General features: G+C 60.2%; 4 protein-coding genes across 10 annotated transcripts in view; 1 reads left to right on the top strand and 3 right to left on the bottom strand.

Annotated features, from left to right (window-relative positions):
* Window positions 1-4,513, bottom strand: part of CNKSR1 (connector enhancer of kinase suppressor of Ras 1) — a 6,806-nt gene extending 2,293 nt beyond the window's left edge. Inside the window, exons 1-15 of the mRNA XM_019008898.2 lie at window positions 4,387-4,513; window positions 3,968-4,125; window positions 3,485-3,675; window positions 3,333-3,417; window positions 3,151-3,192; window positions 2,774-3,073; window positions 2,632-2,691; window positions 2,201-2,269; window positions 1,802-1,921; window positions 1,554-1,639; window positions 967-1,100; window positions 729-892; window positions 553-577; window positions 291-463; window positions 132-205 (exon numbers count right to left, since the gene is read on the bottom strand). Coding sequence (XP_018864443.1) covers window positions 132-205; window positions 291-463; window positions 553-577; window positions 729-892; window positions 967-1,100; window positions 1,554-1,639; window positions 1,802-1,921; window positions 2,201-2,269; window positions 2,632-2,691; window positions 2,774-3,073; window positions 3,151-3,192; window positions 3,333-3,417; window positions 3,485-3,675; window positions 3,968-4,125; window positions 4,387-4,438 — 1,733 coding nt within the window. The 5' untranslated portion in view covers window positions 4,439-4,513. The remainder of the gene's footprint in view (window positions 1-131; window positions 206-290; window positions 464-552; window positions 578-728; window positions 893-966; window positions 1,101-1,553; window positions 1,640-1,801; window positions 1,922-2,200; window positions 2,270-2,631; window positions 2,692-2,773; window positions 3,074-3,150; window positions 3,193-3,332; window positions 3,418-3,484; window positions 3,676-3,967; window positions 4,126-4,386) is intronic.
* A 2,204-nt stretch (window positions 4,514-6,717) lies between these two features.
* On the bottom strand, window positions 6,718-7,871 carry ZNF593 (zinc finger protein 593). Its single transcript, XM_015649145.3, has 3 exons — window positions 7,641-7,871; window positions 7,290-7,352; window positions 6,718-7,174 (listed from the first exon to the last, which is right to left on the bottom strand). Exons 1-3 carry the CDS (start codon window positions 7,835-7,837, stop codon window positions 7,033-7,035), a joined length of 402 nt encoding a protein of 133 aa, XP_015504631.1. The 5' UTR covers window positions 7,838-7,871; the 3' UTR covers window positions 6,718-7,032.
* Window positions 7,872-8,115: 244 nt separating this feature from the next.
* On the top strand, window positions 8,116-9,613 carry C23H1orf232 (chromosome 23 C1orf232 homolog). Its single transcript, XM_015649039.3, has 4 exons — window positions 8,116-8,601; window positions 8,712-8,798; window positions 8,881-8,978; window positions 9,170-9,613. The coding sequence occupies exons 1-4, from the start codon at window positions 8,437-8,439 to the stop codon at window positions 9,426-9,428; spliced, it is 609 nt and encodes a 202-aa protein (XP_015504525.2). The 5' UTR covers window positions 8,116-8,436; the 3' UTR covers window positions 9,429-9,613.
* Window positions 9,614-9,695: 82 nt separating this feature from the next.
* PDIK1L (PDLIM1 interacting kinase 1 like) lies at window positions 9,696-23,278 on the bottom strand. Of its 7 annotated transcripts, none has more exons than XM_033519569.1 (3): window positions 23,221-23,266; window positions 10,995-11,305; window positions 9,696-10,775 (listed from the first exon to the last, which is right to left on the bottom strand). In XM_033519569.1, the coding sequence occupies exons 2-3, from the start codon at window positions 11,193-11,195 to the stop codon at window positions 10,149-10,151; spliced, it is 828 nt and encodes a 275-aa protein (XP_033375460.1). In that variant the 5' UTR covers window positions 11,196-11,305; window positions 23,221-23,266; the 3' UTR covers window positions 9,696-10,148. The 7 variants fall into 7 exon arrangements, with proteins under 7 accessions (XP_033375460.1, XP_033375459.1, XP_015504937.1 ...); XM_015649451.3 differs by lacking the exons at window positions 9,696-10,775; window positions 10,995-11,305 and adding exons at window positions 15,406-18,403; window positions 21,015-22,420 and having other exon boundaries at window positions 23,221-23,278; XM_015649450.1 differs by lacking the exons at window positions 9,696-10,775; window positions 10,995-11,305 and adding exons at window positions 15,406-18,403; window positions 21,015-22,417 and having other exon boundaries at window positions 23,221-23,277.
* Between the last annotated feature and the right edge of the window lie 1,169 nt (window positions 23,279-24,447).

Genomic DNA, 24,447 nt, shown 5'->3' with positions numbered 1-24,447 from the left:
CCTGTGGGGATCTCATCAGCCCCATGGGGACATGCAGTGGTTCTCATCACTCATCAGCACGTGGCCTTGGGACAGCATCCCCCCCTCTCCCACCACCAGCTGGGGGTAAAAGTGAGACAGACCCCACTCACTATTTCTTCTTCTGCTCCCTCGTGCTCTCCAGGTTGTAGGTGGCCACGTTGATGAGTCCTGCAGCCCTCTCATCCTGCAGGGTCAGGGACAGCCGTGTCCGGCACCACCCCGGGAAATCCCGGCTGCCCAGGTGGGGGGTACCCAGTGCCCCCACTCACGTTGGGGTGGTTGTACCAGTAGAGCGTGTGGCCCTTGAGCACAAACCAGCACCGCTTCCACTTCTGGGCCATGAAGCCCACGTGGTCCTTCTTCTTGAGGAGCCACCCATCGCAGTCCACCCGGCCCAGGTCCCGGCACGAGACCCGGCGGCGGCTCAGCCTGGTCGCCACTCCTGCGCCACAGCCTTGGGGGTGTCAGGGGAGGGAAGGGGAGGCAGAGCCCCCCTGGGACAGCCCCCAGCCCTGCCAGGGCTCTGCTCACCTTTTGGTCTCGTGCGGGGGCTGCCCTGGGAGGGGAAACAGAGATGAGATCTTAGTGACAGTGCAGGGGGTGAGGGCAGGGCAGTGTTTGCTGAGCAGCAAACACAGCCCTTAGGGACCCCTGTAGGGACCCCCAATTCACCCAGGGGAACCTCTGACACCCCCCCCAGCTCTCACCTCCCCAGGGAGCTGGCTGGGCTCTGCTCCCCCAGCCCCCGTGCTGGGGGCTGCCCTGGGGCTCAGCTCTGTGGCACAGGGTTCAGTGGCAGCAGGGGTGCTCGGGGGGGTGTCCAGGGGGGTTCCCAGGGTGCTGCCACTGTCCCACACCTCCTCTGCAGCACCTGTGAACAGAGAGCAGGGCTGCAGTTCTGGGGGGAACTGTTCCATCCCCGGACACCCTCTGCTCCCATCCTACCCTGTTCAGACAGTCCCGGCAGCTCCTCCACAGCTGCCTCGGGCAGCCTCAGATCCCGCTCGTCCTCTTCCTGCTCCTCGTCAGTGACGGGATCCGGGGCAGAGTCTGGTCCCGAGTCCAAGTCGGCTGCAACGCTGGGAGGAAAAAGGGACCCCTGAGCCCCAAACTTCCCTGAGCACTGCCAGGGTCCCTGATCAACCTCGGGCTGGGGCACCCGCGGCGCTCCCTGCCCCGGGAATGGGGCTGGAGGGGACGCGGTGCCAGAGCTCCGGCTCCTTTCCACCGGCCTCCCCAGCTCAGCTCTGCCCGCGCTGCCGCTGGCTCTCCACACGCCTTTCCATTCCGGGATGGGAGAAGGGTCATGCCTAAATATAGTTCCAACCCACTAAAACGTTACCAAGTGAATGAATTACTAACCCCCCCCGGTTTTCATTCCTTAAGAATGCTGGCAGCTTCCCGGGCTGCTCAAGGCAGCTGCTGCACTGCTGGCACCTCTCCCCCTAGAAAAGGGCTGGGAAGGATGGATGTACCCAAACATCTCCTTGCTGGCCAGACTGGGGGTGTCAGGGTGTCAGGATGGGGCTCACCTGGAGGTCAAAGACACGGGGCTGCCCGGGCTCTCGCTGCTCCTGGTGCCAGGGGAATCTGCAGCATCCAAAAATGCTCCTGGGGGCTGTGGATGGAGTGTCAGTGCCAGCCCCATCCCACCACGGACCCCAGAGCTTTAGGAATCTCCAGTGTGATGGGAGATGCCCAGCTCTGAGCATCTCTGCCTGCTTCCCAGCACAGCCCAGTGCGGCACTGGTGCTGGACTGGGAGCACTGGGATCACTCACCTGCTGCCTGGGAGAGGGGGGTGAGCCGGGCAGGTCGAGGGGGATCTTTTTCAGCACCAAAGTCACCCTGTTCCCCTTCTCCAGCAGCTTCCTCGCCAGGTTGACAGGTGTCCAACCCACCTGCAAATCCTGGGTGAGCTGTGGGCCACTGCCCCGGCCCCAGGCACGCTTCATCCCCCAAACCTGCCCCAGCCACAGATCCCACATCCCCCAAATCCTCCTGGCAATGGCTCCTGTGTCCCCCAGACCTTTCCCAACCACAGCTCCTGCTTTTTGCTGCTCATAACTCCTGCATCCCCCCACCTCAGCCCCAGTACTCCCCGAGCCCTCCCAGCCCTCTGTCCATGTGCTCCCTGCCCAATGCAGCAGCAGCCTCCAGCCCCTGTGCCCCTGACTCACCACGACCTGCTCGTTGACCTGCACGATCTCATCTCCGGGCAGGACGTGGCCCCTGTGGGCAGCCAGGGCCTGGGCAGAGGTGGGTGACAGTGGGGTGCCCAGTCCTGGGTTCCCTCCCTCCCTTCCTCCCAAGCTAACCCCACTCAGGACCTCTCCCTCAGGAAGAACCAGGGGGTTCAGGTTAATTAACCATTAACCCGACTTTGCCCAGCAGTGGGATTGGGGTGCAGAGGGGGCTCCCCATGCCCAGGCTGTGCTCACTCATGGGATGAGTTACACAGGCTCAGCCACAGGCCCTGCTCCAGGGCAGGGGAGGGCAGATGAGGGCCCTAAGAGGTTCTCAGGATCCCATGGATGGGGCTGTTCCCCACAGGGCATAAAAGGGGGTGACTGAAGGGCAGGGGGTGACAGGAGGGCAGCCCCTCACTCACCTCTGAGGTGGTTGCAGACACGAAGTGCAGGCAGGAGCTGGTGGAGGTGATCTCAAAGCCCTGGGTGGGACCAAGATGGGGGTTTGAGCAGGGGGCTGGGGGTCCCGAGGCAGAGGGGGGCACTGGGGTGGAGGGGACTCACCAGTCGGGCTGTGAGGAGTGGCTGGGGGCTCCCCACAAGATCAGCAGGTGGTGTTGGGGTGTCAGGGGATCCTGGGGGGCTGCTCCATTGGCTGGGGGGCAGCGTTGGCGTGTCAGGGGATGTTGGGGGGCTCTGCCACAGGCCAAGGGGCAGTGTTGGGGTGCTGGGGGACATCGGGGGGCTGCCCTGTGGGCTGGGGGGCAGCGCCAGCCCCACACGCTGCAGCACAGCCCTGCGGTCCAGCAGCGCCGGGGGGCTGCAGCCCACGATGCTCTCACAGATGCCCACGATGTGCTGGCACTGCGGGTGACAGCGGGGTGTGAGGGGAGCCCTGGCAGCCCCCCGGGCCTGCCACCCCCTCCTCACCCAGCACTCACAATCTGCAGGACCCCGCTGCTCCTCTCGGCCACAGGAAGGTCCTGGGGGACAAGACGTGGGGATGAGCATGATGGGACAGCTCCATCCCAACCAGGGGAACCCCCCTGCACCCCAGCTTTTCCCCCACCTCCAGCCATCGGAGCTCTGGGGGTCAGGAGAGCAGCCAGCCCTGGGCACTCACCGCCTGCAGCATCTCTGCCAGCTGGGCACAGAGCAGGATGATGTCCCGGCTGGCCGAAAAGTCATTGAGGGTGGAGAAGAGGTACCTGGGGGAAGACAGAGTTGAGCCCCCGGAGTGGGGGGCACCCAGGGGTACCCTCAGCTGCCCCAGACCTGTTGAGCCAGGAGAAGAGTTCCTTGGCAGCCCCGACCAGGTCGATGACTCGGGCCAGGAGGGTGAGGGAAGGCGGCTGGGGGGCATCCCCTGCTGACAGCCCCCCCTGCACCAGGCTCTGGATGCCCTGCGCCAGCTCCTGCAGCCTCTCTGTCAGTGTCCGCAGGCTGGTGCTCGCCAGCCCTGTATCCTGGGGGGGACAGGGATGCCAGGGGATGGATGGGTGATCTCTACACCCCCACCCAGCCCACGGTGCCCCCTTGTCTTTCCCTCTGTCCGGCTCACGCTCTCCTCAGAACCCCTCTCCAGTGAGTCCAGGGTGCCCCTGTGTCCCCACCTCCATCCAGTGCAAGGTGACCCCATCTGCCCCCTTCTACCCAGCCCAGGGTGATCCCACATCTTCCTCCTTCAGCCCAGGAAACGTCCCCCTGCTCCTCCCTTCCTCCCTGGGATCCCGCAGCCCCCGGGATGCCGGCACTCACCAGGTTACGGAGCTGCTCCACGGCTTCCAGCAGCAGCTCCTGGTGTCCCAAGGGCCACACGCCCAGTGCCTCCAGGACCCCCGCGTCCAGCCCCAGCAGGTCAGGCCCCGATAGCCCCCAGGCCTCGAAGGGGTATCCCTGCACCGCCGCGTCCAGCCCTGCCACAGATCAGTCCCCCCGCCAGTGTCCCCGCTGGCTCCTGGCCGGGTGACCCCAGGGGTGTTCCCTGCCTGATGGGAGGCTCCTCTCCACGCAACGAGCTCACCCGGCCTCAACCCGAACGGTGGGAACGGCCAGACCCCTTCCCTCTCCCCCCAATCCATCCAGAGAATGCCCCTGCCAGGGAGGAGAGGAGGGACGGGAAGTTCTGCCAGCCCCAGCCGCATGTCCCCAAGAGCCCGGGACAGCCGGGGTCTCACCTCGGAGCCAGGCGGCCGCCTGCGCGGGGCCCCAGGAGCGCACGGGCTCCATGGCGGCGGCGGGCGCGGCTCTCACCTGCGCCGGGCGCGGCTCCCACCTGCGCCGGCAGCCGCAGCCCCATTGGCGCTCCCGGGTGCCGCTCAGCGCCGAGCCCGCCTGCCCGGGACCGGCCCGTGGGGCGAGGCTCCACGGTGAGTCACAGCCCGGACGGTGACACACGGCCGCTGGAACCCCCGGGAAATGACGGCCGGTGTCACCCCCCAGCCGCTGCACGCAGCACTTGTGACACCGGTGGGAGACCCGTGGGTGCAAAGTTTGGCCACACAGACCCTCCAGAGGAACCTGAGGGGAGCCTCTGCTGAGCCCCGGAGTTTTTGGGGTATCACCCCCCGCCCAAAGCATAACTCACACCCCTTTGCAGGTGGGGAAACTGAGGCAGCCCCGTACAGGCCTGCAGAGGGATTCACCCACGGTTCAGCCCAGCCCTTCAGCCCCCCCCAAACCCAGTCTGGGCTGGCCCAGGCCCCCCCGCCCGGCGTGTCCGCTCCGGGGAGCAGCGGGCGCTGATCGCGGCTGACAGCTGCTGCTCCGCGCCCGCCCGGTGCCTGCGCCCTGCCCGAGGGGCCGCCGACACTCTCGGAGCCCCTCGCCGCGCTCCGGGGCTCGGGGGGTGCCAGCCCCGCTGCTGCCGCCCCACGGAGCCCGACCCCGCTCTCCCGGTCACGCCATGATCATCCGCCCCCGACGCCTCACCCCGGGGTATTTCCGTCTGCTCCAGGTAAGGGGGAGCAGGGCTGGGGGAGCCCCGGGATGCTGCCCACGCTGCCCACCGGGCCTGCTGGCCTCGGGAGCCGTTCCCGGCTGCATCCCAGCCCCGCGTTAGCAGCGACCGTGCTGCCGGTGGGGGCCCGCAAGTGCTGCACGGGGCACCCTAAAACCTCCCCGAGATGCCCAGAGGGGCACAAAGCTGCCCCCCTTGCCTTTACACCACCCAGTGCGATGGGGACATTCAGGGCATGGCCCCAGGACCCTGTCCCGGTGGGGTTTGGGGTACTCCAGTGCTCCCCTCTGTCCCCACAGATGCAGCTGGCAGCGGGACGTGGGGATGAGCCGGGGGGGCGGCTGCTGACCCCCCTGGCCCTGCTGCTGGCGGCCGCCGGACTCTGCCTGTCCCTCTACAGCGCCCGGAGAATGGCTGACCCCGCCAAGGCCCCCCCGGAGCCGTGAGGAGGGGGCCGGGGGGCCGTGGGGACAGTCCCCGGGGTGGTGTTGGGGTCCCCCTCCAGCCGCCGGCCCCCGCCCGAGCGGAGCTGCGGCCGCTTTCCAGCTGAGCTGCGCCACATCCAGCCCTTCCCACCAGGCCTGGGCACGCGATGGAAGCCCTGGGGATGGGGGACGCGCCTGTCCCCGCCTGTCCCCGCCTGTCCCCGCCTGTCCCCGCCTGCCCCCGCTTTGGGATGGAGAACGGAGGAGCCGCTTCCAGCTCCGGAGCTGCCGGCTGAGCCCCTGCCCGAGCCACGCGGGGACACCGGGATCCGGACACACAGAGGGACGGCAGAGCCGGGAGCTGCATCCATCTCCATCCCCCACGGAAGCAGAGGGGCCTGGGGACCACAGAGCGCCCCTGTCCCCATGGGAACGCGCTGTGGCTGCGGCCCCGCAGGAATGAGGCCAGCGCAGTGCGCCATTAGGTACCGGGCAGGGGGACACGGCCGTGACGCGTCCCCTGGGCAGGCACATCCCGCTGGGATGGCGCTGGGATGGCGGCTGCAGAGCTCCAGCCCCCGCAGAGCTGCTCCTCTCCATCCCCCGGGGCCGGGGGGCAAATCCGGGCAGGCTGCGTGGAAATAAACCCTTCCCTACCCAGCACAGCTGTGTCACTGCTCTGTCTTCTCTTCCCAGCACGTTCCCAGTCCCCAGCCTGGCAGGAGGGACGAATCGGGGACACCCACTCGGCAGGAATTTGGTGGCATTGTCACTCAGTGTCCCCTAAGGGACACCTGGCAGGGAGGCTGAGCACGCCATGCAGCCCCAGCCCTCCAGGAGCACAAAATCACAGGAGTTTTTTGGGGACTGGAGCCTCAAAGTGTCCTCACCAAGAGGACACCAGCACTCCCCTCTCAAGGCCCAAGGTCACTTGAACTCATATTCCCCACAAAAAAGCTGCCTGGGAACTCCCTGCGTGGAAAGCAGAGGGAATTTTAGCACCCTGCAGGGTGAGAGCTCTGGGATGAGGCTCCTAGCACAGACCTTTGGGTAATGGGGAAGAGCTGATGTGTCCCCCCACCCCTTGGGGGAACTGTCACACTCATATTCAATGCTGCCACACCGTTAGTTGACATATTTTATTTTACATATTTTAATGGGTGCATCACTGACCCAAGGACAGAGCAGAAACTGCTCCAAAAGCAGACAGACAAGTGTGAATTCCCAGCAGCACTCAGAGAACAAGCAGCTTGTCCCTTTGAGAGGAAGGACACTCGGTGAGGGCACCCAGGGTCTTGCTGGCTCCTTCTCCTCGTTAGTGCCCTGCCCAGGGAGGAGCAGGGTGGTTTTGGCTGGCGCTGCTGGGACTTTTCTCACAAAGCTGAGCACAAAGACGTCCTTACAGAGCCACTGGGGCTCTCAGTCCCCTGTCCCTGTGCTCAGCTGGACGCCTCCATCTCGGTGACCTCCTCGAGGGGCTGGGTCTGCACCTCCACCTTCTTTGGGGGGATGTAGGAGCCCATCCCGGCGGCGCGTTCAGCCTCCTCCTGCGTGTACGGAGCCTCGCGCAGCTGCTTCAGCCTGGGGGGCACAGAGGGGATGAAGCTTCCACCTGCTCCTCTGAGCAGGACTGGCCCACAACTGCCCCTGCCAGCCCCCTCACCCCGGGAAATTCGGGGGGCTGCCCCCCACTCACCTCTTCTTGTGCACCTTGGATCTGAAGTGCTCCTTCATGCTGTTCAGGTCCACGAAGTAGCGCCTGGGGTAGGAAAGGATGGGGGTCAGGGGGACCGTGACACTGAAGGAGGGCTGGGGAGGGTCCCAGCGCAACCCTGCAGGGGCCTGCGGTCACCCTGAGAGCAGGACAAGGGCTCAGGGACAAGATACTCCCACAGAGCTCCGAGCCCCCTCGCCAGGAGCCAGGGACCACCCCGGGACCAGGGCAACCCCCTCCCAGGGGACAGGGACCCCCGGGACCAGGGCGAGGCCATCCCGAGGTTGGAGCCCTCCCCCGGGATCCCCGGGACCCCCGCCCCGCCGCACGCACGCGCAGTGCAGGCAGTAGAACTGGGCACATCCCGGCAGGTCGGGGTCGATCTCCTGCCGCAGAAGCCGCGCGGCGTTCTCGGGCTTCAGGTCCGCGTGGATCTCGTCCAGGTCGCGCCGGCGCCGCTTCGTCTTCAGCTGCCGGGCGAGCGAGTGCGCCCGGTGCGCTCCGGTGCGGCGCCCGTTCCGCGGCGACATGGCGGCCGCACGCCGCGCCGCGCCGCACTGCGCATGCGCGGGGGATGCAGGGCCACGCCCACACCGCCGCACGCCCCGCCCACAAATCGCATTACCACGCCCACATCGCCACACGCCCCGCCCACCAATCGCATTGTCACGCCCACCCCCGTAAAGCCACGCCCATCTCTCAACAGGCCCCGCCCCCGGCGGTGACCCCGGGACGGTCCCCGCGACCCCCCGAGCCCCCGGTGCCACCGTCCCCGCCTTTCCGCCGTGCTCCCCCCGTGTCCCCGCGCTCCCCGTGTTGCCCCGGTCACCGCTGCCATGAGCCGGGCAGGCTCAGCGCGCCGCGTCCCGCCGCTGATCGTGTTTCGTCCGTGATTAATTATAAATGGGGGCACACGGCGGGGGGAGCGCGGGGCTCCAGCGCCTCCCCTGAACCGTGCCGGGGGTGTCCCAGCCCTGGGGGTCCCAAATGGGCGAGGGGCACCGGGGGACTGGGGCGGGGGGGTCGGGATGGGTTTTGGGGATGCTCAGAGGAGCCGCCCCCGCGCTGCCCCCGGCTCAGCCCGGGCTCAGATTCCTTTTGTGCGGTGCAAGTGGCCGCTGAAACTTTAATGAAGCCACCGGATCGCCGGCTCGCCCGTTCCGCCCGCCCCGCTGCCCGCGGCTCCGGCCCCGCTGAGCCCCTCGCCATGGCCCAGGGCTTCTGGCGGCTCTACAAGGCCAAAGTGCTGCAGAGCCTCGGGGGGCCGCGGCCGGACGGGGCCCTGCAGGACGAGGTAGGGTGGGGGATCCCCAAAATGGGCTGGCCGACCTCCCTGCCCTCCCCCTGCCCTCCCCCTGCCCTCCCCCTGCCCTCCCCCTGCCCTCACCGGGGGCTTCGTTGCAGGGAGACCCCCCCGAGCTGATGGAGACGGCCGAGCCCCCCGCGCTGATGGAGGAGGGAGCCAGCCCCGTGTCCCAGCTGGCCAGGAAGGTGAGGAGGGGGCTGGGGCAGCGGGGCCGGGGGTCACTGGGAGCCGGAGCTCCGCGGTGACCCCGGCGCTGCCTCCCCGCAGGTGCAGGGGGTGGGTGCCCGGGGCTGGCGGACGCTTTCATCCTTCTTCAGCCGCGAGGACGAGCACCAGCTGCTCGGCCCGGAGCCCTGCCCAGACCAGTAAGTTGCAGCTCGCTGGGGAGGGGACCCCCAGAACCCGGATCCAACCCCTGGGGAGCTGCCGAGCCCCCAGACCCCCCCCAGCGCATCTCCCGCATCCCCCTGCCCGGGCTGCACCCGGAGGGGGGGGCACGGTGGGTTTGGGGGAGAGGGTCCCTGCAGCGACATTTCCGTCCCCGCTCTCTCCGCAGCCCTCTGGCCACTGAGCCGTCCGAGATGCCCCACACCGAGAAGGCGCCTGGATTTTGGGATCTCTTTGCCACCAAGTGGCAGCAGGCGTCGGGGCCGGACAAGGGGGTGCCCCCCCCGGAGCCGGCTGAGAGCCCTGGGGAGCCGCCGGGTGACGACGGCAGCGACCTGCGGGAGCCAGAGGAAGGGGCCTTCCACTGGGGCTTCCTGGCTGGCAAACTGGCCGAAATCCGGAATAAAACCGCCCCCAAGGGCAACTAGAGGAGGATGAACCAGCCAGACTCTCCAAAAGTTATTTGTGGCCCCGCATTGCTGGTGGGCAGCGCCCCGCCCATGGCCGAGGGCTCTGCCGTGGGTTTGGGGGTCACATCTGCACTCAAGACCCCGAAGGTGCCGCTTTCCCCGGGCTCTGCCTGCTGTTTTCCTTGCCCTCACGCCCCAAACAGCCCCACGGCCCCCAAGGGTGGGGAGGGGGGGCTGCACCCCCAGCCCCGGCGCATCCCCCCACAACCACACGCACTGCCAGGCTAGAAAAAAAAACCCAAATGGATTTATTGAGGGCAGCTCCGGCCCCAGCAATCCCTGTTCTGGGGAGGAGGGGGCCGTGGGGTGGGCACTGCCCACGGCAGGGGGCTCGGGCTCTGCCCACTCCCCAGCTTGCAGCTGGAGCAGGACGTGGGCGATGGGCGGGGGCTGCAGGCTCATCCCACCCTCCTGGGCTGGGGACAGGGAGAATGGAGAAGATGGGTGACAGCAGGGGGACAGCAGCCTGCCTGCCCCGAGACCATGGAGAGACTCACCCGGTGGTGCCCCCACCACACTCAGCCTGGGGACCTGGTGGCTCTCCCAGCCTGCAGCATCCCCGCGGCACCAGGGCCACGGGTGCCACCAGCCCATCGGCCACATCCAGCGAGGGCGAGGGGCCACGTCCATCCAGCGGGAGCCACGCGGGTGTCCTCGTCCCGGCCAGGCTGTCCCCGCTCACACCGTGGACTCCTTGGCAGCCGCCCAGGCTCTCTGGCAGCCGTAGAGCCACTTGATGACTCGGGCGTTGCGCTCCACCACGGAGACGGCGGAGCCCAACCGGGCGTCCGGCTCCTCCTCGCCCGGCCCCGCGTCCCCCTCGCTGCCCCCCGAGGCCCGGCCGGGCTCGGACTCGCAGGATCCGGGGGGCCGGGCCGAGGCGCTGTCCCAGCCCGCCGGCCCGAAGCGCTCCCGGCCCAGCAGCTCCACCAGCGCCCGGTCCAGCCCGCAGTAGTTGAAGAAGCGCTCCTGCTCCGACAGCGGCAGCGACACGCGCAGAGCCAGCGGCTCCTTCCCGGGGGTGCCGGGGGGCTGCTCGGCTGCGGGAGATGGGGGATGGCAGGACATGGGGAAGATGCCACCGCTGTCACCGCCGCTGCCGCCTCCCGGTGTCCGCGCCTCGTCCTTCTCCGCCGGCGCCCACAGCATGGGGGTCTCGGGGCTCTGGGGGGCTCTGGGTCCCTCGCCCAGCGCCCTGGCGGGGGGCGAGCTGGGGGGCCTGTCTCTGAGGGGTCCCTGGAAGAGGCGCCGCACCAGCCCGGAGCCCTTGGTGTTCTCCTTGTCCCCGGCCAGGCAGTCCCGTTTCTGCCGGTAGATGACGAGCGAGTCGGGTCTCAGCAGGCGCCGGCTGCCGCTGCGGCGCGACACGGGGGACTGCGGGCACGGCAGCTTGCGGGACCCGTCCCGGCTCAGCTCCGAGCCCGGGCACAGCTCGCTGCACTGCTGCCGGCCCAGCCGCCGCCGCCCGTGCGGGGACAACCGGGGCGAGCCCCGCAGCGCCGGCTCCTGCCGCCTGTTGATCACCTGCTGGGACTTGACGTACTTGGCCTTGTCGGCCTCCAGGCGCTCCACGGCGCTGGGTCTCCGGCCCCCGCTGCCCCCCGACCCCTGCGGGCACTCGGGGCCCCGGCTCAGCCAGGCCAGGGGGGAGCCGCGCCCGGGGGCCACGAGGCGCAGGTTGCTGGAGGCGCAGACGGCGAGAGTGGGGCTGCCCAAGGGCACCATGGCCCCGGAACGGCGCTGCTGATCTCTCTGTGCCCTTCGGAGTGACCGGGCAGCTCCGCTGCGGCCGCTGGGGAGGCTCCTGAAGCTTCGCTCGGCTCCCGGATTCAGCCCTGGGAGGAGAGAGGAGAGGCAGGGTGAAGCAGTGAGGAGGAGGAGGATGGAGCTGAGGGTCCCCAGACGGGCAGCGAGTCCTGCCAGCCCAGGCAGGAACAGCCCCCGGGCAGGAAGGGAGAAGCGCCGAGCATCCGCCGGCTACACTCGCATCCCAGGAACGGCTTCCAACAGGAAAAAATACCGGAGCCGCCGCCTTGTCTTCCCGAGCGGCAGAACAGTGCTCAGGAGAGCTGGCGAGCTGCCCCGCGGCTGGGGGGTCCTCGAGCCGTGCCCCACACAGCCGGGCTGGGCTGGAAGATTCTCCCTTTCTCCGTGTGCGGAGGGCAGGGAACCAGCCCTGGGTGACAGCAGGGACACGGGGCTGGGCAGAGCAGAGATAACGGGAGGAAACATCCCGGGAAATCTCTGCCACGGCGCTCCAGACGCGGCCCACGGGCTCCACACCGCACCCGCCCCGGAGTGCGGCCGGGGAAACTGAGGCACGCGGTGTGTCTCGCCCTGTGCTCCCGAGGGATGAGCACGAGGTGCCCAGGCTGGGACAGCCCGTGCCGCGGGGCCCTCACCCTCCCCAGCCCAGCCCAGCGCCAGGACCTGTGCCAGGACCTGTGCCAGGACCTGTGCCAGGCAACTGGGGGATGCTCTCACTCACCTGAGCCCACGCAGGGATGGGATGCGGGATGAGATGCAGGGATGGGATGCAGGGATGGGATGCAGGGATGGGATGCAGGGATGGGATGCAGGGATGGGATGCGGGGATGGGATGCGGGGATGCTCCAGTCCCACGCAGCTCCTGCCCCTCCGGCTGCCGCGGCAAACTGAGCCCAGAGCCAGGAGCAGCCTCATATAGAGGATGAGGAAGAGGAAGAGCCACCCATTAACCCCTGCCAGCCCAGCCCCGCCGGCAGGAGCCCACCCCGTGCCGGTCCTGCCAGCGTGACCCCCCTGCACAGCATTAACGCCTCATCCCGCAGCTCCAGCTCCTCTGCCAGCTCCCCTTCCCACGGGAGCCCGGCAGGGATTTCGGGATCTGCAGCAGAGAATTTCGCCTCCGAGTCTCTCTGTCCCCGGCACAGGGCGGGTGAGGAACGGGGCAGGGAAACCGCGTCCACAGCAGCAGCTTCTCCTTCTACACCCACCGCAGGGTGCTGGGGGCAGCTCCGGAGCAGGAGCCCTCCACAATCCCCCTCCCCAGGGTCCTGGCCAGGCAGGAAAGGAGGGAAGGTTCTTCTGGCACCTTCCCCGGTGGCGGTGAAAGGGTCAAAGCCAGCCCCGAGCCGGCCGGTTCCTGCCTCTTCCCCCCGGGAAAGGCTGTAAATCGCAGGAAGCCACAATGGGCTGGAGCTTGCCCAGGGGTTATTTTTATCACTGCCCTCTTCCCTTCCCGAGGACCGAGCGCTCCCGCAGGGACAATCCCGGTCCCCTCCATCCCCAGCTTCATCCCGGGGGGCGGCGAACGTGGCACTGGAGCCGAGGGGGAAGGACCGGCTGCACCCCGAGCTCCCGGAGCCCCGGAGAGGGGCAGAGGAAGCCCCCGGAGCTGCCCCGGGAGCCTCCAGCCCCCTGCTCCCCTCTGGATGGAGAGCTGGGGCACAGCCCGGCCCGGGCTGACCGCAGGGACTGAGGAGGCTCCAGAGGGGACAAAGCCACGGCATTCGGCCCCAGATCCCGGGGTGAGAGGGGACTGTCCCTGAGCACTTGTGTCCCCACCCCAGTTCCTTCCTGAGGAGCTGCTGCTCCAGAGCCGGTGCCGGGAATGGGGCCCGGGGCTGTTTCCAGCACCTTCCCGGCCGGTGGCAGCGGGGCAGGAAGGGCTTGGGGCCAGGATGAAAATGTGCTGACGAAAATGGGGGCTAAAATGGAAGCTGGGCAGGATGAGAGGGGCCAGACTGGAAAAAAATCCCAGTGACAGCAAGGGAGGGACAGACCAGCTCTCTAATGAACCTGGAGAGGAGCAGAGCAGACAACACTTGGGCTCTGTGTGCAGGATGTGGCTGCACTGGAACAAATCTGGTGGAAGACAGGGAATAGGATCGGACCAAGTGATGGAGAAACCCTTGGCAGCTCCAGGATCTGCCTCTGGATTCCCTCATGGACCTTAATTTTAACACCAGGCGACATGAATCACTGCTCGTTAGGAAGTGTTTTATTTTCCAGGCTGTTCTGGTAAAGCCATGAGTAAGAGAAATCACTTTTCCTGGTTCCTATGGGATGCTCTTCCCAAAAGCCTGGCCCAGTGGTCGCCTTCCTTGGGGCACCTGCCAGGCACTTGCTGTTGAACTGGAATATTTGGACAAGGCAGATTCCTGTTGGGATATAAGAAGGATGATTTGAGGGGCCCCTCCTGGTATCAAATTCCCAGGCAGCTCCTGCTTTTCCTGGTGGTGGGGGTTTTGTCCCTGTGATTTCTAGGAAGGGATTGATCCCATTTTCAGCCTCCTGTGGATGCACCAGGCGGGTTTTTGGAGCCATGTGGATGCTCAGAGTGCCTTGGTTTTATTTAAGGTTACTCAGAGCTCTCAGTGCTCTTCTGTGGGGCTGGAAGGGAACACAGAGCTGGACAAACAAAACAACCCCGGGTGAAACCCAGCCACAGCTGGGGCCAGGCATAGAAACTTCCAGAGCAAGAAAAGGCAGAGAAGGTCCCCAAATCCACGAGTCATGGATCCTCCTCCCACAGCATTTTCCTCTCCTGATGCTGCTGCTCCAACAGCTCCAGGTGAGCAGAAGCCACCGTGTCCCGCTGAGTTCTCTATAGATGAGTTTCTCTTTTCAAAAAATCATTTCAGAAATCACTCAGGTGCAGCCGGGAGCGCAGCACCTGCTGCCCCAGCGGCTGCTTTAATCCGCACCCCACAGCAGCTCCTCTGACCTGAGCTCCACCAAGCGCTGGAGCGCTGCCCAGGGGAGCTGGGGAGGAGCCAGGGCAGCGCTTTCCTTCGGGAGAGGGCAGGGCTGGAAGGCTCGTTAGACGGGTTTAAAAATATCAAGGGTTCAAACGGGCACGAATAAATGTGAAAGCAGCACAAACCCCAGGCAGGCACCCGCGTGCTGCTGCAAGTCCCAGCTGGAGCAGCCGGACCCGGGAGAGGCTCCCGTGGATGTTCCAAGCCCCAAAAAGGGCTCCAAGCTCACGGCAGTGCTGGGAACACAGGGACAGCCAGGACAGAAGGAGCTGCTGGGCTTGAGGGAAGCAAGGCCAGGGTCAGGATGACCTGAACCCGCTGCTGCTGTAAAGGATTTTAGGTTGCATCTGGTTCCATCCCAACCCTGAGAGCAAAGGAGCCTCTGACACGGACAAGAACAGCCCAGGCTGGGGCTCCTCTTCCAGCCGTGGTGCCCAGCCCATCCTTGGGGCACTTGACACCTCCCTGCTCCTAAAAATGGGGTTTCAGATTCCCCCAAAACCCTTCCAGAGCAGCACCTGCAGCAGCTCAGGCTGGTATTCCCACTATCCTGCTTCAGAACGAGAACACAGCCGAGGTTGGGCTCTCCCAGCCCAGATGGGCTTTAATTATATCCAATATAATATAATTATATCCAATTTCTGCACCAGGGCTGCAGAATTCCCCACCCTCCCTCTGGGCTAAATATATTTGAAGTACAGTATATATATATAATAAATATATATGTATGTGTATATATAGGTTTATTTTTCATCATTTTGTGGGGAAGGAATTCAGCTTGTGTCTATTTAAAATCACCACTCTTAGAACTAATCCAGAAGTGGAACTTACTCCTTTACTCCCTAAAAAAATGAATCTAAATCCAAACTGCACTGACTTAAGCCTGACTTAAGTGCAAGGTTCCTGCCAGGTGGGAATGTGCCCATTCCAGGTGGGAATCTGCCCCTCCCTGGCACCAGGAATCCACAGGGCTGGGCTCAGGTTTCTTGTGGGTGCAAGAATTTCCAAGAGAAACTCATTTGCAGCATTCCCAGCTCCCCGTGTCCATAATTAAAACATGCAAATGAGGGCTACACTTTCCTCTCATGGATTAATAATGATGTTTCCTCACCTCTGCAGCAGGATGCTGTCCCTGGAGGGCAGCACTGACACTGCACTGACTGAAAGCACATCCCCATAAAAAGTCCTAAAACTTCATGGAAATTCAAGATTTTATTTCAAAAACAGTCATGAACTTAATAAATTACACAATAATTTTCCTCATTATAAATTCTCCATAAAATATATTTTACAGTTTTTAAAGAAAAACATGGAAAAAAAGGAAAAAAAAAGTCTTTCCCAAGTGCTGAGAAGTGTCTTGACTTCGTGTCACGCTGGTGAACGACCCCGCAGCTGCTACAACAGCTTGATTTGTTTTCTCAAAAAAAGACCTCAGACAACAAAAAAAATATAAAAATCAAAGAGAACACAGAGCTGGAGGACTAGCAGTGTCACCCAACAGCGAGGATAAGCACCATGAGAGGGATTTCAGGTACCCCCAACCTATAAAGTGGCAATCAGTGCAAAGAAACACTTTGGGAGTCAAAAAAAACCCCAAAACTTCCCTGTGCCAGTGGAACCCTGCAGGTTCCCAGAGCACCTCGGAGGGCAGCAGCGCTGCTCTGCTTGTGATTTTGGGTGGGTGAGAGAGGGGAACGCTCACCCCCTCATCTTTAAAAAGCTCCCGAGTTTAATGTGAATTGTAAACCCCTTTTTTTCAAGTTTTTCTCACCCTGCTGAGATGTGAGAACTGGGAGGCAGAGTTGGCACCAGCGAAGTGTTTTTGTCTGAGGATCACTCCCTAAAACGATGAAGTGAAAGAAAAGTAACAAGAATTGAAAGAGACAGCCACCAGCTCACACAGCACCAGGTAAGAACCACCTGTAAAGCCTCACAAGTTGAGTGGAATCAGAATCCTTTGCTTTTGGAAAAACAAAAATCGTGTTTTGTTTATTTGCACTCAAAGAATTAAACACTGAGTGCCCAGAACTGCTGTCCCAGCACTAAGAGGGAACAGTATTCAAAAAATCAAATTATACAAAGAAATACTTAAAGCCATTTTCAGGCAAGATTTGGCTGGGGGAAATAATTAAATTGAATTTTTTTAAAGAAAACTGGCCTTTCCTGTAGCTTTAAAGGCAATTTCAAGACTCTGCTTTTTTCCCAAAAGGTCAAACTGAATGGAAAAGGTGGGTCCTGCACCCAGAAGAACAAAATGTGCTGCTCCAAAGAGCTGCTGTCAGCCCTGCAGTGTCAGGTGGCCTCAGTGAAACCCCTCCCAACCTCAATCTGCAGCCAGAGCTGGGGATAAGCAGGGGATAAACCCCCCCTTCCTCCCATCTGTGCTTTTAAATAAGCATCACTTCTTTAAAAAGAGGAGAAATGAAAGAAAATCAAGCCAGGCTGCCACCCTTGACAGAGCTGTCACTGAGCTTTCTCCCAGCTCTGACACCGGGTGTGACAGGGCCACCTCTGTCCCCACTGCCTTTGGGGCAGTGCCAGGGAGGAAAGGCCCAATGATTATTGGGATTATTAGCTGGATCCAGTCAGTGGGAAAACTGTGCTGCCACCACAATTTGAAGGATTTCAAGAATATGCTGCTGGATTCCCTCATCTGTGTTTCCATAAAGTGAGGGCAAGGAATTCTGCTGGGATAAATCCTCAAGGTGCTATGGGACTATGGACACCAGGGCAGAGAGCATGTTGAGAAAAGGCAGATTAATTGATTAAAAAAATAAAAGCAAAATCAAATGATCAATGATCCAGGCCCCCTGCCAGCACCTGACTGTACATTTTTAATTTGACTCCCTCAGTGATGAGCTCATTAAGCTCTAAGTGCTAAGATCAGCCACGTTAGCACTTTGAAAGCAGCTGATCCCCTTGCATTGCTTTTTTTGTTTTGTTTTGTTTACAAAGTCAAGTCTTTGAAATTAGATAACAAAAATAAATAATAAAGTCATTCAGGCCTGGGGAAGAAGGAGCTTTTCTCACTCACCTTCTTCACCCAGATTTCTAGCAGACCCCAATCATCCAGACCCACAGCAAATAATTTAAGTGCCACACACTCCCAGTCACTCATATACATAAATATGTACACAGATTACATTACAAAGCCTCAAGATTTGCACTGCCAGCATGCAAATCTTTTTTTTTTTTTTTTTTCCATGAGAGTTCCTAATACTGACATAGGAAACTGGAATGTGTGAGGCACTCCGTGACAGAGTGCTGGAAATCAAGTAGTGTTGGCTCTCTCAACATCCCCCTGCCAGCGACACCGAGGAACAGCCTCAGGTCTCACTCTGGGATTTCACACTCTGGCCAGCTCAGCATTCCTGTGGGGAATCTCCAGTTGGGTGAAAAGTCCCCCCTGCAGGTGAGCTGGGGCTCTGCCTGCAGCTGTCACCGAGCCCCTCACGTGTCCCAGCTGCTGTCCTTGAAGGCGATGTTGACCAGTCTGAGCTCCAGCTCGAAGGCGTCCGGCCGGTCCTGCGGGTTGGCCGCCAGCATCTCCTTGATCAGCTGCTTCATGCGAGCGTTCATGGACTTCTTCTTCACGGGGATGAGCAGCTCCATCTTGGGGTTCTCCAGCAGCGCCTCGCCCACGGGCACGATGGCCGTGCCCTGCTTCACGTAACTGCCCAGCAGCTCCTTCTTGGTCTCGGTGTCGATGAAGGTGATCCTCTCCAGCATGGCCCAGATGATGATGCCCAGGGCGAAGATGTCGGCCTTGGCCGTGTAGTGGCCCTCCCACACCTCGGGGGCCATGTAGAAGTCGGTGCCGCAGGCGGTGGACAGGAAACACTTGTTGACGTTGACCGGCTCCTCGGGGTTCTGCCCCGAGGCCGAGCACACCTTGCTGAGCCCGAAATCCGCCACTTTGAGGGTGGGCTCGGGGTCGCTGGCGTCCGCCCTGCCCTGGGAGATGAGGATGTTGTCGGGTTTGAGGTCCCGATGGATGATCTGGTTCTTGTGCAGGAAGGCCAGGGCGCTGCTGAGCTGCAGCATGAAGCTGGTGTTGGTCCTGCGGTTGGGCTTGCGGGACAGCAGGTACTCGTTCATGTCTCCTCCGTCACAGAAATCCATCACAAACCACAGGTAATAAGCACTTTTGGGGTCAAAGGCTATTTCTCCTTTTAATGAGGTTTCTACAAGCTGCAACGAGGAAAAGGAATGTCGTAACTACCTGGTGGGCATGAGAAGGAAAGGATATGATGGAATAATGCATGAAATCAGGATCTCCATGGAGAGGGGAAACGTGGGTTAGCTACACAGAAGGAATTCTTCCCTGTGGGGCCGGTGAGGCCCCAGCACAGGCTGCCCCTGGATCCCTGCAAGTGTCCAAGGCCAGGCTGGAGCAGCCTGGGATAGAGGAAGGTGTCCCTGCCCATGAGGATGAGATGGGGTTTAAGGTCCCTCCCAACCCAGACCATTCTAGGAGTGTTTGACCCTCCTCTCAACAATCCAGAGAGCAAGATACTGCAACGGGGGAAAGAAAACATTATGCAAATGTTTTTAAGAGAAAATAAAAAAAAATCACAATATATTTGCCAGCCTCCTTATCTTCACTCGTGTGGAGCATATCAAGCTCAGGCTCCTGCCCAGAAGCAGAGCTCGACCCTGATAACAGAATTTTTAAAGATACCCAGTGGCCATTGCCCTGCCATCTGTCCCAGCTGGACAGTGTCCCACCCCGACAAAGCCTGTCCCACCCACTTTGCCAACAGCTTTTTGGGATAAACAAAGTCTCACAAGTAACTCCACGCAGCTGAGCTTATCCATGAAAAGCCTGGTCTCCATTCCTGACACATTAATGAATTCCAGCAAGTTAACACAGGATCCCTGAACTCAGGAGAACACTGATCTGCAGGCACAGCTGAGCACGGAACACCCTTCCCACCGTCATTATCCACATGGTATTTTCAGGAACACAAGTTGAACAGCCAGTTCTTACAGCTGCTTCACACAGAAAGCAAAGTAAAACCTGCAATCACTTTTACTAATCCTGTTGACACAACTGCATTTGCCTCTTCAGCTCCTCTGAGGTGGCTCTGGAAGGAAAGTCCTGCAATTATTAAACCAATGGATGCTAAATCAAACTGGCTTTCAAAAATTAAGGGGTGTGTTAATATCTAGAGAGGCATTTTGAAATGCTTTCATAAAGTGACCTTTTCAAGAAAAAAACCCCAGTAATTTACAGCTATCTTCCCAGACCAATTTAAACAGTAAATCCATTATAGAGCTAAAAAATGCCTTATTTAGGGTTTGAAGGGTGAGATTAAGGTATCTCAGGAGAGCAGGGAGCCTCCTCTGCCAAGAGGGCACCAACAGGAGTCACGGGAGCTGTGCTTGCAGATGTTGTGAGAGTACAACACAATCTACCCCCTCACATGTGTGACAGTGGCAAAGCACCAGCAGACAAGGCTGACTCAGGACTCAAACTCTACAGATTTGCTTCAGCTGGCACTGAGAATCTGCCCCAGAGCCCTTCAGGGGTGGGGGACAGCCCCTCCTCACACACAGCAGCAGCTCAGCTCTGTAAATTCACCTGGGAGAGGCCAAGCCAAGTGGGGTCTGACTGTCCTCAAAGTGATAAAGTGCTACAAAGTGACCCCTCAGTCAGCTCAGCTCTGCCCTTTGCTCTTCTCCCTGGAGCAGCCAAACAATCCGCGCTGTTTGCCCCTGGCAGGGGCCAGATCCCTGTGCCAGCTGATCCCCAGCACCACCATCCCAGCCAGAGCTGGAAGCTCTCCCCCACCTCGCAGCTCCACCCCGGGGCCTCTGAAGCTCCTCCCTGCACATCTGCCCTCCAGCAGAGTGGCAGCTCCACTGAAACCAGGAAGGTAAGCTCTGACCTCCCCCCATGAGCTGGCCGGTATTATTTTAGCCTAATCCTTGCATGAAAACACGTCAGGAACAGGTCCCAAGCCAGAGGGAGCTGGCAAAGCCGAGAATCCTGGTTCTCAGGCTCAGACAGGGCTGTTCACCAACAAAGGGTCCGAGCAGACAGCAGGAATGACAATGAAAACTGAAATGATGAGAGCTGACTAGGGATAGCACAGCAAACACTGAGCAGGCTGCTGGCTTTTTGAACCAGGAACACAAATTTCTGCCCAGGGGTGATTTATACTTGGAGCTGCTTCTTGACAAGGGAATTAATTAGATTGTCTTTCAATGTCTTTCCAGAGCTACTTATTCTTCAAACATACACATCTTCAAACTTAAAGGACACTTTCAGAGTGGTATGTATTCCCTTAATTATACCTTTACCACTCTTTGAAGAGATTAATGGTTATTTATTAAAACATAAAACCAGCTCATGATGTTCTACCAATTGATTCTTGTTTCTGAAAGAATTTTAAGTGTTGGCTTCCAAAACACTGATTTCCTCTTCCAAGGACACCCAGGATGGAATTCCTCCAAGCTCTGTCCCAGGACAGGAGCGCTCTTTAATCTGCAGCTGCCAAGAACTCCACAGCCTGTGCCTCCCCTGGGCTTCACCTGCAGGGCTTCCTCAAATTATCAAAGCAGATTTGCATTAAATACAAATTTTGGAGTCTTTTAGAGCAGCACAGCTTCAAACCCAAGATCCAGGTGATTGTTCCTTTTTTTTTTTTTAATAAAGATCTCTGTTAAATTCTGGCTGTCAGCAAAGCAAACAATCCCCTGGCCTAACTGAGCACAGCTCAAACCCTGCCCCACCTCCTTCCCCCCAGCTCCACATCGTCACCGATTCCTTCCACCCCGTTCCCTCGGCCTCGTGTACCTGTAAATACAGGGAGGAGCTGGAGCCATGGGACATCTTCTGCACCATGCCATCTTTCTGCAAGATGCACTCCTCCAGGTGAATGACGTTGGGGTGCTGGCTCTTGATACTGCTAAGGGCCCAGAACTCACGCAGAGCCAGTTCCACGTTCTCGGGAGCGTGGCACCGGATCTTTTTCACGGCCACGCGGGCACAGGTCCTCCTGACGACCGCTTCGTACACCACACCATAACTGCCACGACCAACCTCCCGAATTAGATCGTACTTAGGCTGGCTACTCACCATCTTCAAGAGCAAAGGTTCTGGGGAAGGGGGAAAAACCCACAGAACTAAAACTTAGGCACAGGAAGCGGGCTGTATTTTCCCCCCCTAGGGGCTGGCGTGGCGGCGCTGGGCCTGCCCAGACCCCGCCGTTAACGGGGGTTCAGTGCTAGAACATTCCAGAAGCGCCTCCATAAACCTGCACCTGTTGCCACAGACCAGGTGAAAGTGAAATTACATCTTTTCCTTAAGATTTCCAACACAGCCCGGCGTGTTCAAGGTGGCAACAATTCAAACCTAGACTGGTATGGTGCCGAGACAGGACTATCGAGAACGCTCCTGCTCCTCTCCCTCAGTGTCTTCCGTGAGCATCTGCAGGAATAACAGGAGGGTGTCATGCTCCCCATCCAGCCTGGAGAGCACGGGAGGTCCCAGCTGAAGCCCCTGGTTGGGCAGTAACAGGTTTTAATTAACTGCCTTTTTGTGGAGGTGACTGCAGGAGCAAATGTTTCTGTTATAATTACGTTGTTTTACTCGGAGAAGAGAAAGCTTCAATCGCTCTGGGTTTATTTTTTGAGGTGACTGATTTTTCACCAAGCCTCCTCTGCAGGAGGAATCTACAGCTATGAAAGGTTAAAAAGGATAACTGATTGCAGAAGTTTGCACCCAGCATCTAACTTTCACTTTTGCTCAACAGAGCAAGGACAAAAGTTAAGTTATTGCTCTGAAAGTAAAACAAGAGAGAAACACACACACACACACAAATAAAAAAGAAGGGAAAAAAAAAAAAAAAGCCCCCAAACCCTGCTGCAGATTTATGACCCTCCCTGCACGCTGCCCTACGAGATTACAAACCAAACACCAGCACCACCTTCACACAACCAAACCAAAACGGGACACTGACTAGAGACAGCAATAAATTAAAATAAAAAAAAAAAATAAAAGCTTGACTAGCCAAGGATCACTGGTCAAACAGAACAAAACGCAAAACCAAAAGTAAATAAATAAATAAAATCACACTGATAGATGAGAACTACAATAGCTTTAAGCCAGCCAGTGATAAAGGAAATTCTCTTTATGTCAGGCAATAAGGACCACATTGAAACGGCCTGTTATTAGTAGGAAGCTTTCAAGTATTTCCACTACTTTAGGCAATTTTTTTTTTAAGGAAAAAAAAGGAAAAAAAAAAGAAAAAGAGAGAGAAAAAAGGTATCATCAGTCTCAGGCAATGCTACAGAGATATTTTAACCTTTCAGCAAAGCTGTGTGATGGGCATTTGCAGTAAGGTTTTGAACCCAGATGTGAGGTGTGTGAGAAACGCCTTAGCAGGAGAATCCCTCAGGGCTGGGCCGAGGCTGCACCTGTGGCAGGGCTGCAGCTCCGGCTCGGAGCTTCAACACAGATCCCATGGGCCAACAAGGGCAGGAGCTGCAATTTCCCCAAACTCCGGGGACAAACACTGCGCTTCGTTCCTCAAACACGGGCACAGCGGGTTCCAAGCGGGCACAAAAGGTGTTCCCGTGCCGGGAGCTGCCACCGCGCCGAGCGCCGGGGGCTCCCCGAGGGCTGCGGGGCCCGGCCGGGCGGACACCGGCCCGGGGCCGCCGCTCGCTCCTACGGGCCCGGGCAGCGCCGCCCGCCGCGTTAACGGCGGTAATTATGGAGTAATATAAATATAGAAATCATATGGGTAATATAAATGCAGCCCTCCTGCTCGGGGCCGCCGCAGCGGGCCCCCACCTGCGGTTGTGAAGGGAAGCACCGGCGCACCGCTCGCCTCACAGGGGACGATGCTGGTCCGCTGGGCCCTGCCCGCCACAGCGGGTATTCAGCCCCCCCACTCCAAGCTGCAGCGCGGATCCCGCCCCGCTACAACCCCCCCCGGGGGCCGGGGAGGATGGGGAGCCGCCCCCGGGCCGAGCCAGGCCGGGAGAAGCCGCGTTACCTCAGCGCCGCCGCCGCCGCCGCCCGGCCGCCATCTTAGGGCTGCGCTCCGCCCGCCCGCCTCCCTCAGCCGAGGCCACGCCCACTCCGGGCACGGCGCGCTGTGATTGGTCAGCTGATGCGGAGGGGCGGGGCCAGCGCTGTGGGCGTTTAATGACAATAATTAATGAATTAATCAATTAATCGCCGAAATTTCTGTTTAATAATTAGGAAGGAATTGTTGCCTGTGGGGGTGGAGCGGCCCTGGAATAGGGTGCCCAAGAAGCTGTGGCTGTCCCTGGATCCCTGGCAGTGGCTGGACAGGGCTGGGAGCAGCCTGGGACAGTGGAAGGTGTCCCTGCCATGGCACGGGTGGCACTGGAGGGGATTTAATGTCCTTCCAAAACAATTCTGGGACTCTGTCATTTATTGCTTGGCTTCCAGAAAAAATCAGCACAGCCCCTGTGGCCCTCGGTTGTGCTCTGGCTGTGTACGACAGTGATACAAGAGCTGTCGCCCCTCTCTGTTCCCTGTTCTGTGCCATGGTCCCCTTTCCCGTGCAGGCTGCGGGGTTGGAAGTGTCCCCATGCCCAGGAGCTGAGCTCCTGTCACAGCCCTGCTGTCTCCTCAACCACTGCAGAGCCACCACAGGGACATTTTGGGAGAAACCAGGGCCACCTCCTGCTCAGAGCCCTGCGAAGACCAAGCAGAGGAAGATTCATTTCCGTAGTGGGCTCTCCAGGGTTAATTGGGCAGGCTCCCGGGGGTGATTAGTGCCCTGGGTCCTGCCTAAGCTGTCCCAAGCCAATTAGGGGCCAACGAGCCCCTTGTGGGTTGGGAAAGCTGCTTAGGGCATTACAACCCCTCGGTTCCTGTGAATCCCCTTAATCGAGTCCAGAAGCAATTAGTTAATCAATGTCACCCAGGGCAGGGCCAGGTCGTGTCTGGGTCCGGGCAGGGTCCGACCCTCGTGCTGCCCTCCCGGGTGTCCAGCCAGCCCTGTCCTCCTGCCAGAGCCTCGCTGGCAGAGCCCCAAGTGCCGGAACGGGAACGATTTTGCAAGATGTGCCTGGAGGGTCCCGGCACAGTCACTCGCTCCACACGTGAGGCAGGGCGGAAGGAACCCCAGAACAGCTGTGGGGACAGGAGGGGGTCAGTGCACCCTGACACCGTGTGCTGTACGCTTGTGCATCCATTTATCCATACATCTGTGCATCCATTTATCCATACACCTGTGCATCCATTTATC

Source organism: Parus major, chromosome 23 (genome assembly GCF_001522545.3).
Source record: "Parus major isolate Abel chromosome 23, Parus_major1.1, whole genome shotgun sequence".
In the NCBI taxonomy this organism is placed as follows: Eukaryota; Metazoa; Chordata; class Aves; order Passeriformes; family Paridae; genus Parus; species Parus major.
The sequence above is the reverse complement of the archived record's forward strand: the minus strand, read 5'-3'. Positions and strand labels throughout refer to the sequence as shown.

Excerpts from the sequence above, each read along its gene's own strand:
- ZNF593 (XM_015649145.3), bottom strand. The coding sequence starts at position 7,837 with ATGTCGCCGCGGAACGGGCGCCGCACCGGAGCGCACCGGGCGCACTCG. Across the intron at positions 7,353-7,640 it reads TTCTACTGCCTGCACTGCGC|GCGCTACTTCGTGGACCTGA; the intron begins GTGCGTGCGGCG and ends TTCCTACCCCAG. Across the intron at positions 7,175-7,289 it reads TCCAAGGTGCACAAGAAGAG|GCTGAAGCAGCTGCGCGAGG; the intron begins GTGAGTGGGGGG and ends TGTGCCCCCCAG.
- C23H1orf232 (XM_015649039.3), top strand. The coding sequence starts at position 8,437 with ATGAAGCCACCGGATCGCCGGCTCGCCCGTTCCGCCCGCCCCGCTGCC. Across the intron at positions 8,799-8,880 it reads TGTCCCAGCTGGCCAGGAAG|GTGCAGGGGGTGGGTGCCCG; the intron begins GTGAGGAGGGGG and ends GCCTCCCCGCAG. Across the intron at positions 8,979-9,169 it reads CCGGAGCCCTGCCCAGACCA|CCCTCTGGCCACTGAGCCGT; the intron begins GTAAGTTGCAGC and ends CTCTCTCCGCAG.
- PDIK1L (XM_033519568.1), bottom strand. The coding sequence starts at position 11,195 with ATGGTGCCCTTGGGCAGCCCCACTCTCGCCGTCTGCGCCTCCAGCAAC.